The sequence below is a fragment of the Nipponia nippon genome, unplaced genomic scaffold (assembly GCF_047370975.1).
Source record: "Nipponia nippon isolate SJK-2023a ecotype South Korea unplaced genomic scaffold, ASM4737097v1 scaffold_32, whole genome shotgun sequence".
NCBI lineage: Eukaryota > Metazoa > Chordata > Aves > Pelecaniformes > Threskiornithidae > Nipponia > Nipponia nippon.
Window position 1 is genome coordinate 2,510,000 of NW_028262350.1, and position 26,088 is coordinate 2,536,087.

The window sequence follows — 26,088 nt, forward strand, 5'->3', positions numbered from 1 at the left end:
AAGGACGCTTTCTTTCCCCTCTCCTCCTTCCTCCATCCAGCCCTTTCCGTTGTTCCCTCTCTCAGCCCAAGCCGTTCTGTGCTTCTCCCCGCTCCTACCGCGGGTTGAGTCGGGAAGGGCCAGCGCCCCGCTCCTTGGCATCCGAGGCTCCCCCTCCTCGGCCAGGCCGTGGTACCTCCCGCTCCCCGCCTCCTCAGCCCTCCGCCATCTTGGCGCCTCCTCAGCGCGGGGCCGGAGCGCGCTCCGGCGGCCGGGGCGAACCACCGCGGGGGCGGGGTGGGGGGGGGCGGGGACGGAACCACTGCGGCAGCGAGGGGGGGGGGGGACGACGGCGAGGGGGAAGCCAGCGGGCCGGGCCGGACCAACGGGCAGGGGCTGACGGGGCGGGCGGTACCACTGGGGAAGGGGGGGGGGGGCGTGTGCCGGGCCGGGCGCAACCATGCGGAGGCGCTGGTAGGGGGGAGCCCGGGGGAGGGGGTTCGGTCCGGCTCCCGGTGCCGCTGCCGGTCGGGGTCCGCCATGGCCTCGAACTGCGCGGGGGGTTCCTCGGCGGGGGGCGTCGGGGCGGCGTTGGGTTCGGCCCTCAGCGCCAGCAAGACCAAGACCAAGAAGAAACACTTCGTTTGCCAGAAGGTGAAGCTGTTCCGGGCCTCGGAGCCGCTGCTCAGCGTCCTCATGTGGGGGGCCAACCACACGGTGAGCGCGGCCCGCAGCGGGCCCTCCCCGCCCCCTCCGCCGCGGCCCTCCTCCCCCGGGACGGGGCCCTCGCCAGCCCCTCGGGACGGGGCCTTCATCCCCCTCACCCCGGGTCTTTCCCCTCAGCGAGCGCCCCCGCCCCCCGCCCCGGATCGGGCCCTTCCCCTCTCTCCCTCAGGCAGGGCCTTTTCCCGCCCCCCCCCTCAGACCAGGGCCCTCGCTCCCCGGATCGGGCCCTGCCTCCCACACCCACCTTTCCCCCCTCAGATCGCAGCCTTCCCTCCCCCTGGCATCCGTTCCCTAATCCGGGTCCTTCCCTGGATTCCCACTCCCAGGGCACCCCGGTGTCCCCCTGGCCTGGGGGGTGCCCGCCCTGCGAGGAGGCTCTCCCTGGGGTCTGCTCCTTCCCGCCCGTGTCCCTGTCCCTGTCCCTGGGGCTCCTTCCCCAGAGCATCCCCGTCTCCGGGCACTCTGGGTCCCCCCCTGGAGCCGGGTGTCCCTCCCAGACGTTGCCTTCCTCATGCCCTGGGTGGCTTTAGGCTTCCCTGCTGCTGGAGACTTCTCTTGGCCAGAGCATGGCTGCCCCCTCACACCCACCCGTCTGCCTGCGTCCTCTTCCCCAGCACCCTCCCCTCTCTCCCCCAGGACTTGGGGGGGCGGTGATGCCATTTTGGTTTGCGTCCCTTCGTCTAGGGTGCTGTTGCCCTGGCACACCCCCTCCCTGGCACCGGAGGCCCTGAGGACACTCGTTCGACACCCACAGCGCTGTCCCCTGTCACAACCCCTGGCTTTCTCGCTCAGGGCAATCCCTGTGGCCCCATAATGGCGAGGGGACTCCCACGTGTCACGACCCAGAGGTCCCACGCGCCCGGTGACAATCCCGTTCCTCGGTTGGCTGTATGAGGAGAATTACACGTGTTTCTCTTCTCCATCCCAAAATATAAAAAGGTCTTTTTGTCCCCATCTGTCCAACCTTGTCTCCCTCTGAATTTAGGCTTCAGCTACCAGAACTCAGGCCTCAGTTTCCCTGGGTTGGCACGAGTCTATAGGAGGGAGCTGGGAGAGGGTCCCTTGGAAATGTCAGTGAAGGCTCAGCTCTTTGATCCACCTCCTTTAGAGGTTCCTAAGACCATCTTTATATTTTTCTCTTGAGTGTTCTCCCTCGTCTGTGATGGCAGGCGCAAATCTCACTGGAATTGATTTGCCACTGCTCTCTGGATGCTGTTCTGGGAGAATATTCATGTGGTCAAAGAATTCAGAAACCTCATCCCTTCCTAAATTAATATGCTTTCAGGGCTTAGACACGTATTTCTCCAGTGGATTAATGGGTGTTTCCTAGAGAGTGAAAGGGATTTAGGTTTAACTTTTGCAGAAACAAATAACACACACAAAAAATGAGAATTGTATTTCTAGCTTGCCTGATGATGGAGTGAAAGCTTCCAAATGTAGTTCAACACGGCGCTGTCTTTCTGAGTCAAAGGATGTTCCAAGTCTTGCTGCTCAGAGCCTTGCCCAGGAAGCAGAATAATGAATTTAATTGGGCTTTGATCAGTGGTGCTATTAGGAGCCCTGAAGAAATGGAAATTGGTGGGATTCTTCTGATTTTCATTTGTGGCCTCTTGGGGACAGTTGTTGCTTGGTGGCAATTAGCCTTTTTTTTTGTAGCTGTCTGGGTACTGGGAATCTGGCAACTTTTTTAGGCACTGAATCAGGACAATGTAAGTTTAGGAGCACTTGGCTGTGAAATATTTAGGGGAAGGGAGGAAGGCAAGCTGACAGTTCTGTATGAACACTGAGCTAGTAATGGGATTATACTGGATGTACATTATGAAGAAATTGCTGCCAGAAAGGAGGACGGTATCCTGAGGGGCTGGGAAGGGGTTTAGAAAATTTCAGCTGTGACCTCCTCACCCTCGGGCAGGCATCCAGGATTTCCTAACAAATTCTTGCCGGTTCATTTTCCTCCACCTCTCTGCCACCGATCTCAGTCTGCGTTTGGGTGAGCCTTGGGAGTGCCTCGGCGGGCCGGTGGCTGGTGTGGCCATGCTGCAGAGCGGGCTGCGAGCTGAGGTGGCTTTATTTACTCAACACATGAGCAGCTGCTCCTCCCGCTCTGCCTTTGGGAGATGATGTTGGTGCCCTGGTTATGTGGGAAGTGGAATTGCTTATGTGCTTCCAGCAGATGGGTCTGGACAGTTTAGAAATATTTTCACGGGTATCTTTGGGCTTTGTTAGAAATCTTCTGGGGGGTTGTTTAATGTTTGGCTTCTGAACCACAGTTTTACAAGGAGGGATGAATCCTGCATCTGTGGAGCCCTGCCTTGGGATCCCTGCAGTAGGAGGGGGAGAAAACTGCTATCAGCACAAACCATGAGGCTGTGCCAGGAAGATTCTGTCAAAAATACTTGCATTAGAGATGAACTTTTTCATGGACAACAAACAAACAACCATTTTATGCAATCCACCGTTTCTGTTGACTGAAGAAATTCCCTGGGGTCCATTAACGGAGTCTGGCAACAGTTCGGCCCTGCCTTGTATTTAATCGAGCTTGTTAGCAGCTGGTGTGAATACAGGCAGTGATGGGTCTGGAGAGGATCAGGAGCAATGGTGTTCGCACACCAAGAACAGGAACTGGTTTCTGGAACACTAGTTCTAAGCATTTTTGTTTAAATAGCGAGCTGGGTCTTGGCTGTCCTGGTGGTCCCCAGCCAGCGTTTCAGCCGAGTGAGTCGGGATCGGGGTGGGGCTGTGGCTGGTGTAAGCCAAACGTGGGTGGTATTAGTCCAACAGCTAAATTTTGAACTAGAAAACCATGGAGGGGAGAACTCGTGCACATAGGAGAAGAAAGTGGAGTCACAGAGGCTGACCCTTGATTTCTGAGTTATCTGTAAGGCAATGTAAAATTCAGCAAACGTGGAGATGGTTCCTGGGGAAGCTTTGCTTGCGACTGCTGTTGTCATGGCATTGGAAGGGGAGATGCAGCTCCTCGGCGTTGGTTATGTGCATGTTGCTCCATACACGCTCTCCGCGCCCTGGCTGGAGTTCCACGGGCACGGGAGCTCGCCAGCGGCGGAGGGAAAGTTGTGATGGTTCTGGAAGGGAGAAGCCATCTCGCACTGAACAGCAAGATGAACACGGCAGTGTTGTGTGATGCTCTGGAAACCATAGAAACGGTTGTAAGGTGCTGATTATACAAGGCACTGGGATCCCAGTGAGTTCGGGGGTTGTTGGAGAAGTGACTCTTGTTTCTGTTCGTGAAATGAACAGGCGAGTTCATACTGGCTGTGATGATGCCTCTCTAGGTGGCAGTTCATCAGCTGGAAATGATCCCTGGAGCTCTGTGGATGTTGGCAGGGGCAGGGGGTAGGCATAAACAAATTGCATTTTTGTTGAAATGGGTAGATCTCTTCTGCTGGCTGTGTGGATCTTGCCCGAGGCAGCCTCCTGCTCTCCAGAGGCTCCGATACTGGCTGAAGCACCAGCTGATCTCCTAGGACCTTTAGGAGTGGTGCCAGCCAGTACACAACATAGCTATTTAGTATTCAAGTGAAATAGCAAAATTGGGATTTGCAGCACGCTTCTCCCTTCTCTGCAGTGTTGTTTTTGGTGTTGCCATGTTAATTCTAGCCAGAGCAGCATCTGCCACATATCAAATGTTGAAGTCCTATAAATTGGTACTGGCACAGGGTAAACAGCATGTATTTGTCCTTTCCAACACTTGCTGTCTGCTGTGGCTCTAATTGACCTCTGGAGAGTGCAGCATATGGCGATGGCCATGATAGCCCCTGTTAATGATTGAGGCCGGTGGCTCTGAACTTCTTATCCTGGGACCTCCTGTTAAAAAAGAGATTCCAGGAGCCCTTTTCCTTCCTGGGGTATGGAGAGAAAAGAAGATTTTCCTGGGTAGTTCAGCAAGGAAAACGGGGCTCGGTCGCCTGCTCTGCCACTGACTCATGTGGCTGTGGGTAGGTCGTTTAACCTTTCCATTCCTCAGCTCTTGTTTGAACCAAGGGAGGCGATAGCTCTGCCTGCCTGCAAGTGGACGGGGAGGACGGATGCTTTCCAGTGGTCCTGAGGCCGTGCTGACGCGATGGTTGACAGGCTGCCCTGCGCTGGCGGGGCAGCAGGGTAGCACTGACTGATCCTGCTGCCTGTGACACAGCGCTGTGCTGCAGCTCCATCGGGACACGGGAGTGCTTTCCAGCAGGCTCCAAAGTACTTTGTTCAGGGAGAGGTGGGTTTGCTGTCACTAGGGGATGCTTTTTTTTCCTCTTAAAGCATGCTGGTGTCCCTAGAGCGCCGATAGAAATTATTGACTACAAGATTCATGCTTCCATAGCATTGCATGGGGGCTTTGTGAGCTTGGATACTGATTAATCATGCTCTAATTCATGGAAAACAGTATTACTTTTTTTTTTTAACCGTCGCCCAGTTGCTGTACTGTGTTAAGCGGCAGCAAAGTTTTGCTGCAGATGTGGGTTTGTCTTCATGCTAGTTAAAGTGATTTTGCGATGTGTCTTTTACCTACTTCCCTGGAGTATTATAAAGTTTAACTAATGCTCACGAAGTATTTTGAGATGCCTGATTGAAAGGCTTTGAGAGGAACAAAGTATTTTTATTTTCCTGAGCAAATTCCTGTTGTAAAGAATCCTAGAGAGTAGACTCACACACTCCATCATCTGGATCTTGTTAGTAAACAAATTGCATTTTCCCATCAATTTACTAATGGTAATTGCCACTTTGAGGCTACAGTCAGGTTTTGAAACAAAATTATGCCTGGCCCATTCGTTCTAACAGCTGTCCCTGAATGACACAGAATATTGATGTGTCTTTTATTGAAAAAGGAATTGGCTTTGGTGGGGAAGACAAATTATCAACTACAGATAAACCCAGAATCGTACCGACTGGTGTTGCTCAAGAATTCAAGTGACCAGGAAATAGAAGCTGAACAGACAGAGGGGAGGTGGTATTTTTCCAGCCCTATAAGGCCAGGGGTGGCTGTAGACTTCTCAGCAGCATAGGCAAAAATGAAATCTGCTGACTGAGGATGAAGGGCCCGGCCACTCCTGCGGGGGGAAGGGGGAGCTGCTGGCTGGGAAGCTGGAGAAACAGCGGAGCTGAGCTTGCTCTTCCTCTGGCTGCTGGGCAAATAGAGGAGGAAGGTGGTAGTTGTGGCTTGGGGGAGATGAAGGTCTTCTCTCTGTCACCTACTGCTGATGCCCCAAGCCCTGGTCCCTCCTTCAGTGGCATCAGGCTGCCTTTCCCTCCAGGGCTCTGGCTGGGATCGTGGCTGTTTTGACACACCGGGCAATCTGCTGCCTTACCTCTCTCCTTGCTGGGGTGACCTCCGGACACACCAGGCTGCTTGCCTTGCTTGGGAAGTTGCTCCTTTGTTCTCAGAATATGGTGAAACCAGCAGAAAAATGTGAAGCATCTCTTTCTTAGTGCCCCTGCTGTTGCCTAGTGAAGATGTCAATTGGTTTGTCTAAAATGTGTCTTGGTTTTAAATCCTCTGAGCTCCAGTGAGATCCTACGAGCCTGGTGCGTGTCTGAGTCTTTTGTCAGGCTGACGGGCTTGTGCCATTCACGCCGTCTGTGGCCTGGGGAGGGGCAGGACCAATGTCTTATGTCTTTCTGCAATATGCAGGTGACAGTGGCAAAATGCACTTCTTAATGGTGCTTTCAGCCTGGACTGGTCCCTGTCGGGTTGTCTGTGTTTTCTACCCGGTGGGGGAATAGAAAACTCCTGGCATAAGAGGACTGTGCAAAAACATGGGCTTATTTTCAAGAGGATTCAAAGGCAGATTAGGTCTAAAAAGCTGGATGACTTACAGAAAACCAGCATCATGCTGGGTCTGGAGACAGATCCCTGGTCTGAAGAGCTTGTGCTCTAAATTAGCCATTCTTAACTTTTTCTGCTTTGGGAACCTCTAAAGCCTTTGTAGTGGAGATGTGGAAATACCCCAGGCGCAGACTGCTGTACAGCACGGACCTGCTCTTCGCAGTTGCCACGCTTCTCAAAATAGCCGTGACCCCTGCGGTGAGGGACCGAGGTGTGTGAGTGCGGTGCTGTCTGCTGCTGCACCTCTGCTCTCTGCAGCTGCCTCTTCCACAACAAAGAACCAAGCCCAAGATCTCGCTGTCCATCTTGTGGCCAGCACCAGCCCCAGAGATCTCCAAAGCTCCAGGTACAGGCAAACTTTCTACAGCTGGGTGACATCTCTTTGTGGGAGACAGGCAGGTCAGACCCGTGGGAACGGGCTCCCCAGGAGCCAGGGTTTGCTGGGCACCTCATTGCTATGCACCTTGCTGTGACCTTGCCTTCTGTAGCATAAATACACAGAGACACGCACTCTGCTATATATAATCTCCTGCTACACGCCTCTCCCTGGGGAGAAGGCGAGAGAGCAAACATGTGCCAGGCGTTAGTCACGTTGCTCTCGGAGGCTGCTCAGATTCCACCATGATAAGCACAGGAGAGGATCCCTATAGCGCAGTGCTGTCTGCTGCTTTCGTTTGGGCAAGGTCTCCTAGTGTTTCACTTGGCACCGTGCTGCAGGACTTGGCCCGATAAGCCTTAGGAAGGGGCACTGGATGCTGAGGATTGTACTACGAGAAGGGAAAGGTTGGGATATCCCTTTTCCAAGGCAGCAGGGGGGCTTTCCATTCCTCTCCCTTTGGGATCCTGAGGAAAGTGTCAAGCGTGGGTGTTACTGAGGGAGCAGAGAGTGCACGTCCCTCTTGCTTAAAAAACAAACAAACAAACCAACAACAAAACAAACAAACAAAAACCCCTAACCAAACCCGGGTTTGCTTCCAGGCTGGTGTCAGGAGCAAAGGCCCAGTAGCCATCTGACCAAGAGCTGCCTTGAGCGATGGAGGGCAAGCTGTCACTACTGGGACTAGAAACAGTCAGTTCAGCTTTTTGGCAGCGATTCTAGTCCCCAGCACAAATCCCTTCCTTCTCCCATCTCCTCCAGAGCCAGAATCCCGAAGCATCCAGAAAGCTCTGCTGTACGCAGCTGGAAGGGGGAAAAGGCTTCTGCAGGGGGGATTTTTTTCGCTGTTGTCAGGCTGTTATATCTTGGGAAGAGTGGGGGCATCTTTTAAATGAGACGAGGTATCCCGGCGCACCATTTCTGCCAGTCAGGAGACTTGCAACAGGTACACCGTTTGCTTTGAGGTTTCTGCTTTGGCAGAAATGAGGACATCCATAGACGTCTTGACATCTCACTTTGCTAACATTTGTATCTGAATTTCTGGCAGGGAGGAGACAATCTCCAAATCGCTGTTCCCTCTCAGCCGTCAGCACCCTTCCTCCGCTCTGGAACAAGCTGATAATAGCTTGTTTGTGCCTTACCCACCACCGAGAAGAGGGCTGAGAACAGGCGTGTCTAAGTAGCTGTGCTGTCGGGCTTCCCCTCCCGTTAGACAGCAATAATTAGTGGCTGGAGGCAGCGCCTCTTTCTTGATGCAGAATTAGCTGTTTTCTCTTCCCCCCTTCACCCTGAGGGGAAATCACTGCGTGGGGCTCTCCGATACAGCTCCCTGCAGCAGCTGGGAGCTGGACACCAGAATCTGGGAGATCCCTTCCTCGCCTGCGGTCCTCTTGCCTCTCCTCTCTCCTAGCAGCAGCTCGAGGAGCGGCGCAGTGCAGGATGGAGCCTTTAGCTTAAGCCGGGGGGTATTGGCCTCCCTGCTCCATTGTGATTACAAATGATGGGAGGCGTATGACATTATTTATTCATTCATCTGTGCAGCATTCTCCATACATCCCAAAGCACTTTATGGGAGTGCTTAATGCTCCTCCGTGCTGCTATAAAGTAAATACAGGGAAGGGCTTTGAAGAGCACCTTCTCTGCTCTTAACAGAGCGGTGGCCAGTTTACTTTCCGCTTATCTGTTGTGTGGGATGACTGTCTCTGAAAATAGTCATCTTTTCTCTTTGCAATGTGTATGTGTCTTTCTTTCCAGTCTGACGTTTGTTAAATCTGGTCTGTTTTTTCATTGGTAATGATGGAGAAGGGATGTGAAAAATACGTACCTCATCAAAGGCTTGCTCATATAATTAGACAGCTCACTGCACATCTCCAGAGCTGGGACCTCCTTGGTCCTTGCAGAGTTGAACTGTGCCACAGGTCCTGGTGCAGAATGGCTCCCTCACACCTCCTTTCATCTCCGCCTCCTTGGAGGAGATGTGCTAGCAGCTATTTGGACAGTATTGTGTGTCCTGTTGCACGCAAGGAGCGGGGAATCCCAGAACTGGAGTCCATTTCCTTAGGCTGACGGCTTGGACCCTGTTCCCAGTCAGCGGGGAACTGCTGCGTGCTTTCCAAGCGTGCTGGAAGTCACTTGACCTGCCTACGGTTTTGGTGTTGGGAACAGCCCCCAGGCCTGACGCCTAGCCAAACCCCGCTGTTGCCAGTGTTGTCTGCTTCTCTCCAGCATTACCTGCTTGGCACGGTAATTATGGGAATGGAGTTGTAGTGAAACTGCTTCCTAGATCCAGCACGTTAAGAGCAGCTCAATTAGATGGGATTCCTGTGAAGTCCGTGTGAATGAGTGACACTGGGGCCATCCTCAGAACAGGCAGCTCAGAAACGTGTGCCTCTTGAACGCTGGCACATCCTTGTCACTGCATGGCCTTGTCTGGAGCAGGGCACCAGATACAGTCCAGAGGTGGATTTTTTTTTTTTTTTTTTTTAGTTACTATTGGTGCTTTCGCTGCTGGGTGCTGTAGCATGAGCCTGTCTGTACAATAGTAGCTGAACGTTCATTCTTCTCCTTCCCTGTATTCCTGTGGCTGCCACACATGACTAAGGAGCAAAAACAATCTAGTGGAGTGACTCATCCCTTTAGAGAAGGTGGGATAAGAGCAACAAGAGACAGCAAGCACTGAACAGCATCCTGCTGTACTGCACCAAAGCTACCCAGAGTCTGTTCTGGCTGGCCACGTTGAAGCCTTTGGTTATCCGTGATTTGTAACAGTGAGAACTAATTGGCTGATGCAACATTTCCTAAATAAAGGCAAAGGTGATTTATTTAAAACATAAAATCTGCTATTTCTTGGTCTGTAGGTTTGTCTCAATTCTAAGCTGTATCTTGTCTGATCAGTGGAAGGTGAACAGATGAAAGAGCCGAGGCTGGCTCGGGAGTGCTCACCACATGATTGAATGAGATGCTTCTGTGGCTTGTAACCACAGTGTTCTCCCAGTTGCTTCAGCACAGCCAGTTGCTCTGAAAGTCTAATGGGTTATATTGCTTCAAAAGCAGCTTCTGGGGTATTGGGTATCCCACTAAGTCCATTGACGGTAACTGGCAGGGCAGTGGAACTTGGGTTTTGAGTCTCCCTTTCCTTTCTCTTTTAGATCAACGAACTCAGCAATGTTCCCGTCCCTGTCATGTTAATGCCCGATGACTTTAAAGCCTACAGTAAGATTAAGGTGGACAATCATCTATTCAACAAGTAAGTAGGTGCTTCCCAACAACTTGTTTGTCTCTGTAATTAGAGCTCTTTGCTGTGAGGGAAACTGGCATGGTGAAGGCCGCCTGGTTTGTTCCCTGTTGTAATGCCAAGAGGATCTGGGGCGGCTGGACACATGCCCGAGTCTGTGCCCTGCCCAGACCACTCAGAAGGACGCGGCGAGGGGTCAGTCTGTCACTGGGATGCTGTCTTGCCGTTTGGTTTATATCCTTCAAGTGCTGAGAAGTCTGGTAAGGCTAGGCTCAGAAGTGGCACTACTTAAAAACAAAACTAGTTACACGTAGATATTCACTCGACTGGGTAGAAGACAATTAATATTTTAGTGTTCACAAACTGTAACTTGTCCAAAGTCCTAGGGCTGGAGTTTGCTGCACGTCTTGGTTATTGTCCTGGTTTAGGCTGGGATAGAGTTAATTTTCTTCCTAGTAGCTGGGTATAGTGCTGTGTTTTGGATTTAGTATGAGAATAATGCTGATAACACACTGATGTTTTAGTTGTTGCTAAGTAGTGCTTAGAGTAGCCAAGGACTTTCCAGCTTCCCGTGCTCTGCCAGGTGCACAAGAGGCTGGGAAGGGGCACAGCCAGGGGGGCTGGCCCAGACTGGCCCAAGGGCTATTCCATACCGTATGACGTCATGCCCAGTGTAGAAGCTGGGGGGAGCTGGCCAGAGGGCAGCGACTGCTGCTCAGGAACTGGCTGGGCATCGGTTGGCAGGTGGTGAGCAATTGCATTGTGCATCACTTATTTTGTATATTCTTTTATCATTGTTATTTTCCCTTCCTTTTCTGTCCTATTAAACTGTCTTTCTCTCAACCCACGAATTTTACTTTTTTCCCCCCAATTCTCTCCCCCATCCCACCGCGGGGGGTAAGTGAGCGAACGGCTGGGTGGTGTTTAGCTGCCTGCCAGGTTAAACCACAACAGTTAGGCACAAAACTGTGCAGGACTGTCTCTTGACTCCTGCTGCGCCCTGCCTGGGTGTCCCGTCCTGACCAGCAGAACCCAAATCCCAAGACCATGGAGGAGAAGGCAGGAGTTCGCTCTCCGTGGCCTGCTACATTCCCTGTCTCTTTGAGACTGTTCACAGGAGACAGCCCTGAAGCTGTGTTATACCCTGACCCGTGGGGTTTGTATGGAGTTGCCCCCTTCTCCTTTTCCCCAAAGATCAATTTTTGGAAGCCCTTTTAAAGCCGTGGTTGTGACTGGTGCTCAGGGCTGTGTTCTCCACCCTGGCTCTGTGTGCGTGCAGGTCTGCAGTGCTCCCTGATTAATGCTTCATTTCCACTAAGTTTCACAGGGATCAGCTTTTGAGAGTGGGAGTGTGATTCAAAAGTTTGTCTTCTCTGGCACCTACAATTTGCAGTATCTGCTATTCCCTCTTCTCCTACATAGATTTTCGTTTCCCACATATTGGTGCAAGGGATTCTCATTGAGAATGAGCTGACGAAATCTCCCACTGTGTCCAAGCAGGACCATGCGCTCTGCTTCTTCCCTCTGGGCAGAATAAGAGCTCTGCTAGGGAGTAGCTGCAGCATCCCTCAGCGATGGGGAACGTTGTCTGTTGTCGACGGTACTGTGCTCTGGGGAGGCCCCGTTCCTGGCTGGCGAGGCCTGGCAGCAAAGCTCGCTCTGTAACAGTTGGGACTGGTCTGGAACATGCCAGACTGGACCTGATTCACCCCCTCTCCTCTGCGTTCCGGGTGAGATGGTTTGTCTTGTGTTGACCTTTCTTTTGATGCACGAGTGATCTGATCTGATCTGAAATCAGAGCCCCCCCCCCGCCCCTTTCCTCCAGCTTTTCATCTTAAACAGTAACAGTGTGTTGCAGGGGGCAGCTGTGTTACTGAACGGAACAAAGCAACAAAGGAGGAGGGAAGAGAGAAATTATTCTGTCAAATCTGTGCTTGTGATGGGGGAAATTGTTCTGTAAGACAGACATCCTCATCCAAAGAGCCTGTTAGTCAAAAGCTGGATCCTGCAAGCGTTTCTATGAACAGATGACTTTTGTAGGCATCCAAAGAAACAAGCTACCCTAATGAGGGTAAACACTTGCAGAATAGGGCCCTTGTAGGTAGGAGGGGGCTTGGATATCCTGGGGGGTTAGCAGTGAAGTGGGGGAAGAATTGAGTTTGGTTTCACAAGCTGATCATTGCACAAGAATCTCTTTTCTGCTTTGCCCTAGGGAAAACTTGCCAAGTCGCTTTAAATTTAAGGAGTATTGTCCACTGGTGTTCCGAAACCTCCGAGAAAGATTTGGGATTGACGATCAAGACTACCAGGTACCGTCTCTTCTCTCCCTGCTCTCCTAACACCTTTCCCTAGGACAGAATAACCAAGCTGGCAGAGAAACTATGATATCAACATTCTCGTGTGGTCAGTTTTTATGGGCTTATAATCATGGTTTGAATGGTTTTACCATGACCCTAAGGGCCCCTAGCAATGGAGGAGATCTTGCTGTGCCAGGCACTGGGCAACTGCAGAATGAAAAGATGGTCCCTGCTCCAGAGCACTTGGAGTCTAGGCATAAAATAAGAGGCAGCAGATGGTTGCAGACAGGCGGGAGCTTGAGGATAACAATGATCTAGTGCAGAACATCTGCAAGGAAAATGAGTCTGTCGTGTTTTTACAGATTCGGGTGCTGCTTTAACCGAGTGTGTGTGCCAAGCATTGGTGCTGTTGAATTGGATTTATCAAGCTGGCCGCTGCTTTGGGACGCGGCCCCTAAGGCCAGAGGCTCAGACTTGCCTTGGAGGGGAGAGACGTTTTCTTGTATTAATACTGCTGGGCTTAAATCCAGTGAAAGAGAGATGTCGCAACTCTTGCTGCTACAGCAGGGCCACCCTTCCACACGCAGCTCTTAGTCTTACACACGCAGGAGATGAGTAGTAGCAGGCTGCATAGAGACCTCTTAAATGAGGGAAAAGCCAGTGCAGAAAAAGAGGATGGCTTTGATAGCTGCGTGGCCTTTAGCAGGCTGAGTGTTAGGTAATTAAACCCCGTATCTTTGGCGCTCCACTGCAGTTGATAAAGGCTGGCAATGCGCCAGCACTGGCTGGTCTAGGGCTTCATCTAAAATATTCACTGGAATCCACCAGCCCAGAGCGGCACATTAGCGCTGGAGCGGCGGGTGAGTGGTGCAAGCTTCTTGCTCTCTCCTTTCTTTGCTTCATGTACAAGCCCAGCCACGCTCCCTGCTGCCTGTGTTGTGGGGAGAGGAGATGGGAGCAGAGCTGTTCCTGCTAATCCCACCAAACTGCTTCCTTCTGGCAGTGTGTGTGTGTGCCCACGTCCACGTACATCTGTGTATGCGCCCTCCCCAGGTGTGTCAAAATTCTCTGTGATTATATCTGGATTATTGCCTGATCTCCCCCTGTTTCAAGGTTAATGTAATGAAGAGATCTGTTTTCTTACTCCAGCTGCATGGCTCATTGTACTGGTGAGACACTGGATCAACTCGATCCAGTTTCTAGTCTCATGTGGTATGGGGCAAGGAGCAGATGTGTAGCACCTGCATCCCATCCTCTGCCCCGTGTTCCCAGACCAAGGCGGGAGCGTGCTGCTCCCTCCGTGAGAAGGGGTGACCTCTGAGGGTACCGGGATCGGTGTTTGGGGCTTTTTGCTTCTTTGTGTAACTGTTTCTCAGTTGCCTCTCTCCTGGCTGCCAGGGCCCATCCTACTCTGCTGCCTGTTCTCAGGCACGCTGGGCACTCTGAGGGTGTTTGCGCAAAGTGAGACACGTTTTTGAGCAGAACTGACAGTCGTCTTTGCTTTTCTTCTGCGAGGGGCCGGCCATCCCCAGGAGGAATAGTAAATGCTGGCTGCTGCCTCGTGGCTGCCTGTCGCAGCCCTGGTCTGGGTGACTGCCCATCTGCTGACGGAGACAGAGCTGAGCCCAGCGTTAGGAGGCAGGTGCCGCTCTTTGTGCCTGCGTGTGCTCAGTGCCTTGTAATTACCTGCGAGCCACGAGTTGCGCACACGGATCTCTTCTGCTTGTGATGGAAGATCTCTCTTGTCTTCAGGACACGGCTGCTCAGTCCATGCTTTTCTGGAGCACGTGCCTGTTAGATTATTAATTTTATTTTTTCCCTCCTACCATCAGGCCTGCTCACTAGGCAGCGATGGCGTTTTGCCAGGACAAGCAGTGCCATTGCCTCCTGCTCTGTTGACAGTAGTTCATGCCAGGCTGTGTCTGGCTCTTGAGGAGGCTGCTTGGCCAGCGACACCCTGCCCCTGGGGCTGGCTGTACCAGGGAATCCAGGGAATTACTTTGTGTGCTGGCTTCCTCCGTACCCTTCAACTGTACTTGCATGCAGTGAAGTCATTAGCTCCTAATTATTTTTTCTCCCAGTCCATCCGCTATAGTATATTTTAGAATTTTTTTTCTCAGTTTCTTTTAAGAAATTATCAAAACCATGTGAAATAACTTACATAGCAGCACCCACAATCTTGTTGGTTCTCAATACCTGGTTTATCATTTATGCTTTACCTGTTGCTCTGAAGAAGGTCTTCTCCCATCTCGGGGGTAGAGCAGCTTGGCTCTTTAAAAGTGTCCAGCTAGAACAGAAAGCAGAAAACATTCATTAAGCTAAATTCAGGTGGGTAAAATGTGATGGCTTGAGTGGGAATTGAGCCAGCATGCTAAATATAACACCCGAGCTGTGGAAGAGGTGGGAGTGACAGGAAGGGAGCAAAGTAAACCTAAGGGCTATGAATTTGGTAATGTCCATATGTGGTCACGATTTCTGCTTCCCATCTCCTCTAGAAGAAAAGCTCTGTGGTTTTGAGGTGAGGGGTGATTAAACTGTGTAGCACAGACTCATTTGCAAATGTCAGGAAGAAGCAAGGGGGTTTTTTGTTTGCCTTTATTTTCCTGATGGTTTCTAAAGCCATTGGCAGGAGTAGAGTTTTTCCCCTGCTTCATTAAAGTTTTAAAAGCTTTAAATGCTTCATTCTGAAAGGAAACCTCTCGGCTCACTTGCAGCGTGACACGGTAAATCCCCCTTTCGCAGCAGGCTCTGCTTGCCTGCCTGTCTGCGTCTGCAGAAGAGCAGGCTCCCTCTGCTGTCTGCTCTTCAGAGAGCTGAGGGAAGAAGAGAACAGTATAACTAGCGGCTAAAAAAATACATCATGAAACGCATTGTCCAGCCCTGAGATCCTGAAAGCCACATCTACCTTGAGCTAAAGACCACTATCCAGGTGTCGGTACCACTGTTTCAGAGCACCGCTCTCCCCATATGCCTGCACCAGTGGCAAGGAAACGCTAGTGAGAGCCTGTGCTGTTGGTTGACAAAATGGCTTCTGAGCAGACGCTGGCGACTGGGGTGGCGGAGTTGGAAGGCAGTTGCTGAGAAGTGGTGGAGGAGACAAGCAGGAGACTGGTGACCTGCTTGGGTCAGTCAGGAAGGTGTGAAGAGCAGTGGCTCTAACAGCAGGATGAGGCTCACAGCAAGTCCCCCAACCTGGAGAGAAGGATCAGAACAAAGAGCTCATGTGGCTCAGGGAACACGGTTCTGCAGTTTGCATGGGATGTTCCAATTGTGCTGCAAGTATGAAAAGAAGCTGCAATGTATCGTTGCTAAGGGTGGAGACAGGGATATAAAGACAGATGCTGCTGGTTGTCGGAAGAACAACCAAGCTATTTATACTCACAATCTTTTTTGTCCAATTGTAAGAATAGCAGAGGCTGAGGGTGGCTTTTGGTGTCAGGGTGACCTGTAAAGAATTCGCAAACAATGAGACTTTTGCCAGTTTAGACTGCCTTTTGGTGGAAAAGGCGGCAGGCCATTTCATTCATTTTGTTCTGTTTTTCCTTAAGTCTTGGAAATACCCTGACAGTTCTCAGATTCCAGGAGGAAATGCTAAGAAGTCTGTGTACATTGCCTCCTTAACAACTCATTAGTAAAAAGCATTTTCAAAAATGCATGCCAGGTGTTGGAGTAAAACAGGTAAACAAATAGAAGGCCCAGATGAAAGCTCTAAACTCCATGTCCAGGCTTCTAAACAATGGGGTTAACCTCAGTAGTGCTGAACACTCAAGGATGCTTGCTTATTAACGGTCACCCATGCCTCATCTGCTTTCCAAGACTGCTCTTCTTTATTCTCCAGGGAGGCGGCAGCTCCTGCCTCTCCTCCCCACTTTTTTGTTCTGGTTCCCTCAGAACTCGGTGACACGAAGCGCCCCAGTGAACAGTGACAGCCAGGGCCGATGTGGGGCCCGGTTCCTCACCACCTACGACAGGAGGTTTGTCATTAAGGCAGTGTCGAGCGAGGATGTAGCAGAGATGCACAACATCTTAAAGAAGTACCATCAGGTACGGTGAGTCTGGAACCCTGGGAGGGGAGGTGGCAAACACCTTGGGGAGCATCTTGTGATTTGCTGGGGAGCTGGAGCTCAGATTCACAGTGTGCAACCTGGCAGAGCTTGCAAATAGCTTTTGCAAAAGAAAACAGTGTTCCTTAGCATCTGAGAGCCAGTTATGGCACAGCTGCCTGCTTCTTCACGGTGCTGAGCCCCTTCACAGCTCACCCTGTTCCTTACATCAACGAATTATGGATTGCTGGTACCTGAGATCTGTAAACATGCTCCTAAATTCAGTCCTTTGAATCAGACTTTCCAGACGGACCGGGGGAGACAGTTACGTGCAGCAGGGAAGGGGAGACAAAGTGGGACAGCTGGAAATGTTCTACCCCGGTCCACGTTATCTGCCAGTCCATCTGCTCTTTCCTTTCAGATACACTCACGTAACCACAAGAAGTGAAGTTAGCCAGTGCCAGCAACAGGCTCGCCCCTCTGAGACTGAGTGGTGGACATGCACGCCTAGCCTGTTACAGCAGGCTGGACATGCACACGCAGTGGGATGCTCTGTCTCAGCTCAGGGCTGGAAGATTCTTACAATGCCCTAACTTGCTTTTCTTGAGACCCTAGGAGCCATTTGCAAGCCTCCTTTCCTTTCACATCGGTGTCAGGTGGCTGGAACTCGAGGCTTCGCTATCAGCTTCTTGCTGAGCTTGTGTTCTGTCAAGAGATCGGTTTTGTGTGACAGTACTGTCTTTCTCTGCCCTTCCCTTCCCCGCTCTCCTCCAGTTCATAGTGGAGTGTCATGGGAACACCCTCCTGCCCCAGTTCCTTGGCATGTACCGGCTTACCGTGGACGGAGTGGAAACCTACATGGTGGTTACCAGGAACGTCTTTAGTCACAGGCTGACTGTGCACCGGAAATACGACCTGAAGGTGAGTGTTTGGAGGGCAGTGATGGAGCTGAGAGCTCCTTTTCCAGGAGGGTGGGAGTTGGTCTCTGTGACACCTATTGGACAAGGTCCTGGGCTTTGCTTTTTGTTCAGGGGCTTGGGGGGGCTCTGGATGGGGCTTCACTTGAGGCTCAAATGTTGTTCCATTCCCCGTTCCCAAGTGGCCTACACTATACCGGGGAGTTCTGTAAGTCTATCTCAGGCATGAAAAAGGGCTTGAGCACTGATTTTAAAAATACTTTCATTATTTTTCTGCATGAAGGAATTAAATGTTGTCAATGAATTCTTTGGGAATATGACACACAGTGCAGCAATGCTCTTTTCTTTATTCTTTTATCAGGGCTCAACAGTATCCAGGGAAGCAAGCGATAAAGAGAAGGTATGGACTGTTCCTGGCCAGCCTTTCCTTCCTCCTGGTGGCTGGAAGCAGATGGGATCCAACTGACTTCCCTTTTCCAAAGGGGTATTGAGCAGGGGATATTAAATGGGCCCTGAGTGATAACCTGCTGCTGTCCCACCTTTCAGGCTGTGCCCAGTAACTGCTCAGGAGGAGCTGGTGCAGATCTGGTGCTGCCCTGCCCTGCTCTGTTATGTTGACACTACCAGGAGCGAGGGGAACTTCTTGGGGGGCAACGCCGCAAGTACCAACACCCACATTAGTGCAATGGTGTCTTTATGGAAGGATTTCTTCATAGCGCTCCCTGTGTACCAAACCGAGTCAGGTCAGCAGTTAGCTTTTGCAACAGATACTTTTATAAACCAGACCAGCTCCTCTCAGATTCTTGGCATATCTCAGCATGTTTGTAAGTTTGGTTTTTGGTGCCGTTAGGGGAACTTAGGACAAAGAATCCTGCCCCTGCAAAACTGCCAGCTGTGATGCTGCCATGAAAAGTCCTGTTGAAATCACAGCAATAACTCATGGCACTGCACGTTTTGCACATGCACATGGGATTTTCACGTTTGGGAGCACAGAATAAGTCTACTCCAGCCTGCCCTAAAATTAGATCTCTGGCATGAGCCAAGGAACTCCCATTTATACCGAATGCTCTGGCGTCAAGGCACGGCTTCATCGTGCCCAAGTGTCCCCGGCTTGCTGGCTGTTTACTCTCTGTTTTTTCTGCTTATGCGGTTTGTCTCAGACCATTCACAGTGATCTATATAAAGCCACCACACACTCATATGTCATTCTAAGAACAAAATAATTTAATTCCCAGTTGCACAAAGGGGTTGTATGTTCTTCCATATCCCTGAGAATCCTCAGGGCCTGCTGCAAGCAGATTCCTCAAAAAGCAGTGGTTTTAATTTTTTCCTCAAGTGTTCAGGGAGAGAAGCATTTTTTTTTTTCAAGCTCTCACCCCTTCCGCCCAATCTGAAGCCAACAAAATGCGTTTCTTTTCTATTCTGGGAGCTGGTTGGACCGTCGCTGGCTGGAGCCCAGCTGTCAAGCTCTCAGCCTGCAGCACATCTTTCCGGCAGTCTTTAAAGCTGAGTTGCTCTCTGTGTCTCCCTTCGGTTTCCCCCTAGGTACAGCTCAGCACATGGATTCATTGACAAATACTGTGCTCTGCCTGATGCCATTTTCATCCTTAGCGGGCAGGATGAGCCACTTCACCTTAGAAACAGGCAAAAGATCCTGGTGTAACCCCGCACTCGATCAGAGTCTCTGTGCAGTCAACATATTGGTAACGGATCGGCGTACCAGCCCTCCCCCAAGAAGCAGGGGTTTGGAGGATTTGACGCAGGCTTTTTGTTGCAGGCCAAGGATCTACCAACGTTCAAGGACAACGATTTCTTGAATGAGGGTCAGAAGCTGCATGTTGGAGAAGAGAGTAAAAAGAACTTCCTTGAAAAGCTGAAGCGGGATGTGGAGGTAGAGTTGCCTGGGGGACAGCTTTCGCTCCCATAACTGGATCCTCGCTGTGGCCTCTGGCTGAAGGGGTGCAGCAGTGACTGAAAAACAAGTCATTCCTAGATCAGTCAAGCAGTTACAGTCAGGGTTATGCTGAGAGCGGTGGGCATACGAGCTCACATGTAGATTCTCTGGAGTCTAATAAGGGTTTAGCTCTCACTACAGGCCTTTCTTAGGGAGATATTGGCAGGGTAGGACTGAGGATTTCTGCTTCCACGTGGATGCTGTTGTTCTCACTCGTCTCTTTCTCCCAGTTTTTAGCTCAGCTGAAGATTATGGACTACAGCTTGCTGGTTGGGATCCACGATGTTGACCGAGCAGAGCAGGAGGAGATGGAAGTGGAGGATCGGGCAGAGGATGAAGAGTGTGAGAACGATGGTCTCGGAGGCAACCCCATTTCCTCCTATGGCACACCCCCTGACAGCCCTGGCAATCTCCTCAACTACCCTCGCTTCTTTGGGCCTGGAGAGTTCGATCCTTCTGTCGACGTCTACGCTATGAAAAGCCACGAAAGTGAGTATCATGGAATATTGCCCTGAAGAAGGTCTGGAGGGCAGAGGTGTCCTGTGGTCTGGCTGGGCTAAATGGAGTGGGAGGACTGTCCACAGGGAGAGAGACCCTGCCCCGCGTCTCAGGATCCTTTGCTGTGCAGTCCCTCGTTGCGGATGGTGTGAGTTGGAATGGGTAGAAGTGATGCTTGGTGAGTAGCGGCATGTTCAGAGAGCGTGTGGGCCTCTGGTGTGCTGTTTCCAGTCATCCTTCTCTGCCCTTCTACAGCCTCCAGCTGCCTTGCTTTCTCTGCTAGTTGCATCAAACCAGATCTGCCATATATTTCTGAAGGAGGGGGGTGCAGCTGGGCTTTGCTCACAGCTCAGGGTGTGCTAGCGACTCTCTTGCCTTGCTAGGTGCCCCCAAGAAGGAAGTGTACTTCATGGCCATTATAGACATTCTTACGCCATACGATGCGAAGAAGAAAGCTGCACATGCTGCCAAAACAGTGAAACATGGGGTAAGCAGCCTGCCACCCGCAGGGAGGACGGGCTTTGGGGCTTCTGCTTTGCCTGCATGCCTGCGTGCGTATGTGTGATGTCTCCTGACACTGATTTTTTCTACCAGTATGGAAATTCTCCAGTGATCCTGTGCCCAAGAACAGCTCTTCCCTCGCTCACTGTCTCCTCAGACTGTCTTGGAAAGGCTTTCCCTCTGGTTGGTTGGAGATGACTTGCATTTACATCCCAGTTTGGGAGGTGCTCCATTTCCCTGGTGTGGCACCAACAGCCTCACAGAGCGGGAATGGACCGGCTGCAGGGAGACATACTACCCTGCCCCCTTCCTGGGGCCAGTCCTCTTCCTTGGCAGCAATCCTGAACTCCCCAAAAGGGCTTGAAAAAAGCCCAGGTTAGCGGGGACATGGAGTTTTCCATGCTCCCTCCAAATCTCCTTTAAACCGTGAGGAAACAAATCCAATGCTTTGACTCAGTGCTCTGCAGAAGATCCAGCTGGAGCTAAAATCCGTTTCCTTGGGGATCTCTCTAGACCTCTCTGGATGTTGTTTTTTCCTAGAACTTGCACCTTGTTACGGGTCTTTCCTGGCAGAGACAGGCTGTGCTGACGTGATTGCTCCCTGCTCTCCTCCCTCCTCCGCCCTTGGCGGTGCTGCAGGGTCTGCCCTTCGAGGAGGGTGTTGTGACTTCTCTCTCCTCTCTGCCTTGCAGGCTGGGGCAGAGATCTCCACCGTGAATCCAGAGCAGTACTCTAAACGCTTCAATGAATTTATCTCCAATATCCTGACATAGTCGTCTTCAGCCTTCAGCGGGAAATGAAGAGAAGAGGGGCTACTTCCAAACAGAGAATGCAGCCTGTGACACTAAAACAGACACTGTAGCAGCATGTGGGGTGTGCATGTGTGTGTGTGTGCAAGAGTGAGTGTGTGGCACTGTGTGACTTAAGAGAAAACTAATTCTAGGTGCACCCTCCAACAGTCCACTTGACCCAGGTGGAAAAGTGGGTTTTTATGTTACAGAAGTGCCCAGACATAGATTTGAGGGCTTTTTAAAACAAGAAAAGTGCATTGTTTCAGCACTGCTCTTTCTAATGACATTTTCTCCTCTCTGATCAAGAGAATCCCATAGGGATATGATATGTGGCACTGTATAAAAGGGGTCGCTCTAGATCACGTTCAGTGGGAGTGAAGCAGTGCCTGATTCCACAAACTACTACTTTTTTTTTATTGGACTGTCTTTACCAGAAAGACATACAAGCCCTTTTATTTCCCTCTTGGTAGGAATTGGAAGGAAAATAGCTCACCATTTCAAGGACGGAAAATATTACTCTGATAAGGAGGAGTCGCTGAACTTTAGGTAAATTCAGACTGGGACACTTTATATGTTTTGGTTAATTTAAGTAACAAAAAACTTTTTTTGTAACTGCACTTGATTTACAAGAAAGACGAGGGAAATGAACATCTACCAAAGATGATCGCTTAAAAAGGTGTAACTCCTAGAACCTAAAAAAAAAAACCAGTGTGAGAAGTAGTAGAGGCATTGAACAACCTCAGATAATAATGTGCTCGGACCCATTGTGCTTTAAATTGGCCAGCTATGAAGATTTCGTAAAAGAAAAAAAAAGGCATTTTGTACCTGTAGATACGGGATAGTATTTGACTATCTGGAACGTTTCCCTGTCGCACCTCAGTCAGGAATTGCCGTGTCTCTTAGATTACAGCTTCACATCGCAGTTCTGCCAGTGTTAATCTAGCTAATGTTCAGTCTTCCTTACTTGCCCGATCCGCAACAGGTACTTGAATTTGTTTCCTGACAGAGGTTCTTTGGTTAGTTGGTTTATTTTTTAAATGGCAATGTGACTTGCACACGAAGGAATTGGACTCGCTACCAGTGGAGAGTGCTGGGAGCTGTGACTGTGGAGCAAGTTCCACTGCTCAAGAGGACTCAGGACTTGAGCTGTGATTGTTTTTACTCTTCTCTGCTCCATGCCCCTCTCTAGAGCGACAGTCAAGGAGTGGAAATGTTTGAACACTTGCGCCAGATTATTTTCCCCCCCCTAAGGAATTGGAACTGATTTGCGTGACTGAATAACGTCCTGTTTTGTCTCCAGAATGCTTGTAATATTTTTCACAGCCAAGCTTGTCAGACTTGCTTTGGGTTTTGTTAGCTCTGCTGCACAACAGTTACAGATCTTTTGGTTCTTTTTTTAATTTTCTTTTTCTTTTTAAGCAGGATTTAGAGTTTTGAACAAACCTCTTGCAGTTGAAACATGTTGCTTATCTGCCTTGAAACTGTTTTCACATATGCCTTTGTTTCGGGAAAAAGCTGTTTCGAATGTCTGTCCCGTGCTGTAACACGTGCTACAGTTTGCTGTGTGGAATTTGGTCCTTTTGAGAGATAACTGGTGCTCATCACATCCTGGTAATTTCCCTAGACTAACGCTAGCTCTGGTCTGGATTCTGAATGTGGGCTTGGGTTTTTTTGTGTTCATACCCACATTCGTGATGTGAATCCCACAGGTCTCAACTTTGAAGGGGACAAAAGGGGGCTAAAGTTTCAGCCCATAAGAGTGCACTGTAAATAGAGTCTTTAAGAAATCAAAAATTAATATTAGGGGTCATAATGGGATATGAATCTTTTTATTCATTCATGGGTCATTCCCTTTGACATGGGACAAATTTCTTCTGCCGCTGTAGTCCAGTCCCTGTGCTGTGTGATGTGGGGGCTAACACACCGTTGTCTGGGAGGCCGAAGAGTCTCGCGTCTTAAGGTGTGTAGCTGGAAAAGCCACAAAACAAATGCAGCTATGAGAATACTTTAAAAAAGGGAGGACTTAGAGGGTATCATCAGCTTAGTTTTGTGGGCATTATATTGGTTGCTTTTCTCTTAAACAATAAGCACTTAAGTTTACTATCAGTTAGAAATTAAACACCAATCACTTTTTATTCTTGACAGTTTTAAAAATCTGCATTGAATCTGCAACTTTGGCCTGGTAAGTTTGCCATTCTCCTTTTGGGAAACTAGCTTGTACCTTTGAAACTGCTTATCTTTAAATCGCGTATTAAAAAAAGAAGAGAAAAAGGGGGGAGGAAGAGAGAAGGAGATCAGTGAACTGCAGACATCCTGCAATGAGACGCTACAAAACAAACAACCCAAAGAAAGTAGAAGAATGAAGCTTGCATAACTAGGAGCAACAGCCTCATTCACTGAATTTCCTAAACAGGAATGAAATTAAAATGCAGTTAGTTCCTGCAGCAGTCTTTACAGAAGTCATGATACTAAGGGCTTAAGAGCAGTTAACTGTATTTTCTTATTCCACTCCAGAGAAACTCCTGCTAGAATTAAATTGGCTGTCTCTGGCTCAAGTGATATGAAAAGCCCCATAAACTCTATTCACTTTAGCACTTCCCCAATTCTGCCACTTCTGTCAAGTTGCCATACTGTGTGTATTAAAGTAATTAAATGCAATTTTCTCACTTAATGATGTATTACCCAGGTATGTAACTTTGTTTAACATAAGCATTTTGTATATTGTTTACATTTTGAGAGGTAGCATTACGTTAAAAATGCTAATTTTTGTTTCTAGACAGTATTTTTATTACCAGAATAAGAAGTGAAGCTGCAAATATTTGATTTGTTTTTAAAAGGGACTTTTTCTTTTGTTTTTGTTTTTGTTGTTTTGTTTCGGGTTTTTTTTTAATCTTGTTTTAGGTCACTTTTTTAACTCAAGTATTTAAAAGGAAAACCCAGCCCTTTCAATTCTGGTTTTACAACTGCTTGTGCTAGTTTGTTGTCTGTTTCTGGTGTGAATTTAGTTCTAGTTTGCTGAATGTAGATATTTCTGTCTGTAGCATGTACCCTGCGGAACACTTTACACTGAAGTGCATTTGACTGAAAACCACCCTCGGCTGAAAGAGTTGCAGTAGGTAGACGGATCACTCGGATCCTGGTCAGAGTGCAGGATATTTCAAGAAACTGCAGTGCAATTCTTTGGTCAACTGGAGTTTCAGAAAGGAAAAAAACCCATGTAGTGTGCAGCGTCTCCAGTGCTCGAAGGCAGGGTGAGTTTGTGTGAGAAGCGAGCTGCAGGATCCGTAGTCCTGCCTGTACCGAGGGTCTCTCTCTTTCTGAACACGAGCCTAATCTGTCAAAATTTAAGAACTAAAAACTGCTTTGAACCTAGAACTTACATCTTCCCCATTGAGATAGCTCCTACAGTGTAAATAAGAGCAGGAGAGGGAAGGCAGAGTGCGGAGTCACAGTCTGGGTGCTGTTCTGCCCCAATAGTGCAATAAAAACCACTCGAGAACGTGTTGGGCCACCTTTAGTAGGACCCGCGTGTTCTGGAGGTACCAGGCAGCACCCGCGCTCTGTGTCAGCTTTGGTGGCAGCGCTAGAAGAGGGTATTTGCTGTATGTGAGAAGAATGTCAGCAGGAGTTCCCTTCTCACAGCAAGGAGCGGTGGGATCCTTCCCTCTGGTCTCACACATGCCTCTGATTGACCTGGTTTTCATTATAAAAGCCACGATCGTGAAATTCATCACAGGGAGAACTTCTGGGGTAGTAGGTGACTCCAGATTTCCTGCATAAATGAGGCTGTACTCCCACATCCGAGAATCCTTGTTTTGAATCGGATTATCATAATCAGCAAGAACGCTAAAACACTTGAGTCTTTCCTTTTCTGGGAGGAAACTCCTGCTTTCCCCTCCCGAGCGCTGCCACAGCTACCTTCAGTGGGGACGTCAGCTGGGCACTCGCCTCTTCGCCCGAGAAAGGCGCAAAGCAAGGTTGTATTGTAGTTACGGGCGGTGTTTGGTAGGGGTTGTGTCTTGGCCTTGACGGACGGATGCCTCCCAGTCCTGTGACTACTATGCAGTCTTTATAAGATGCCTCCCTTCAAGCTGCACAGAGGTCAAAGTGTTTAACCTCGAGGTGGTACAAACCTTTCACAAGTCAGTGTGTCTGTCCTAAACTTGGTTCGCAATGCTGCGTAACCGATCTGAGACAGATCGTCCTTAAAATAGCTCCAAAATCCAAACAGGTATCCTCTCCCCGTCTGTGTCTTAACGCCCCGTTTCAGGTTCGCCTGGCAACTTCCCTTACTTCTGCAGAGCCATCCTCCAGTATCCGTATTAGCCACTACTGATTCTCCTTGCTCTTTGAACTGATTTCTTGTGTAATAGCGATGGCAAAGCTCAGGGAACCAACTGCTGGGCATCCGTCATTCTTAGCGGTTTCGGTTTTTACCACTCGGAAGTTGTGCCGGTCTTCGGCTGCACAATGCTCAGCGCAGCTGGCCTGAGTCATGTCGAGTGAGCGTATTACACACAGGTCACAAGGGCGGGCAGGGCTAATCAGTGCGACTGAAAAAATGTGAATAAATTAAGTTTAAAACTAAAAAAAAAAAAAAAAAGAAAAAAGCATTCTAGGTTTTTTCACTGCTGTTTTTTAAATAGGAGTTTTAAGTCCTCTGTGCTTGTCTGTTTGCTAGGAGCAGTTTGAGACACTGTTACTGTTTTGAAATGCATGCATGTTACAAGATGAGTCTCCAACCAGAGAAAAATAAAATTAAAACTTTGTGTACATCTGTTCCTTACTGCTGTCCTCTTTAAAGTGCTCTAACCATCAACTGTTGCTCCATGAGGTACGTGGTCATTTTCAGTCCTAGATTAACCACAATTGGAAAAGTCTTTTTATACGTGCCTGTAAAATGGGGGGTTTAAATAAGAACTGATTTTACCAAGTCCT

The 26,088-nt window shown here is 49.6% G+C and overlaps 1 protein-coding gene across 11 annotated transcripts; it reads left to right on the forward strand.

The window, feature by feature from the left end:
* The first annotated feature begins 444 nt into the window (after positions 1-444).
* Positions 445-25,923, forward strand: PIP4K2B (phosphatidylinositol-5-phosphate 4-kinase type 2 beta). 11 transcript variants are annotated; one of them, XR_015707456.1, is made up of 12 exons: positions 448-696; positions 10,064-10,161; positions 12,362-12,458; positions 16,338-16,490; positions 17,264-17,410; positions 17,768-17,806; positions 19,184-19,297; positions 19,591-19,849; positions 20,242-20,345; positions 21,052-23,110; positions 23,296-23,332; positions 24,192-25,923. XR_015707456.1 is itself a non-coding variant. In XM_087769986.1 (10 exons), exons 1-10 carry the CDS (start codon positions 520-522, stop codon positions 21,130-21,132), a joined length of 1,269 nt encoding a protein of 422 aa, XP_087626112.1. In that variant the 5' UTR covers positions 448-519; the 3' UTR covers positions 21,133-25,923. The 11 variants fall into 11 exon arrangements, 3 of the variants coding, with proteins under 3 accessions (XP_087626113.1, XP_087626112.1, XP_087626115.1); XR_015707455.1 differs by having other exon boundaries at positions 21,052-22,761; XR_015707457.1 differs by having other exon boundaries at positions 21,052-21,232; positions 21,621-21,696; positions 22,573-25,923.
* The last annotated feature ends 165 nt before the right edge of the window (positions 25,924-26,088 follow it).

Excerpts from the sequence above, each read along its gene's own strand:
- PIP4K2B (XM_087769986.1), top strand. The coding sequence starts at position 520 with ATGGCCTCGAACTGCGCGGGGGGTTCCTCGGCGGGGGGCGTCGGGGCG. Across the intron at positions 16,491-17,263 it reads TCTTAAAGAAGTACCATCAG|TTCATAGTGGAGTGTCATGG; the intron begins GTACGGTGAGTC and ends GCTCTCCTCCAG. Across the intron at positions 19,850-20,241 it reads CGCTATGAAAAGCCACGAAA|GTGCCCCCAAGAAGGAAGTG; the intron begins GTGAGTATCATG and ends TTGCCTTGCTAG.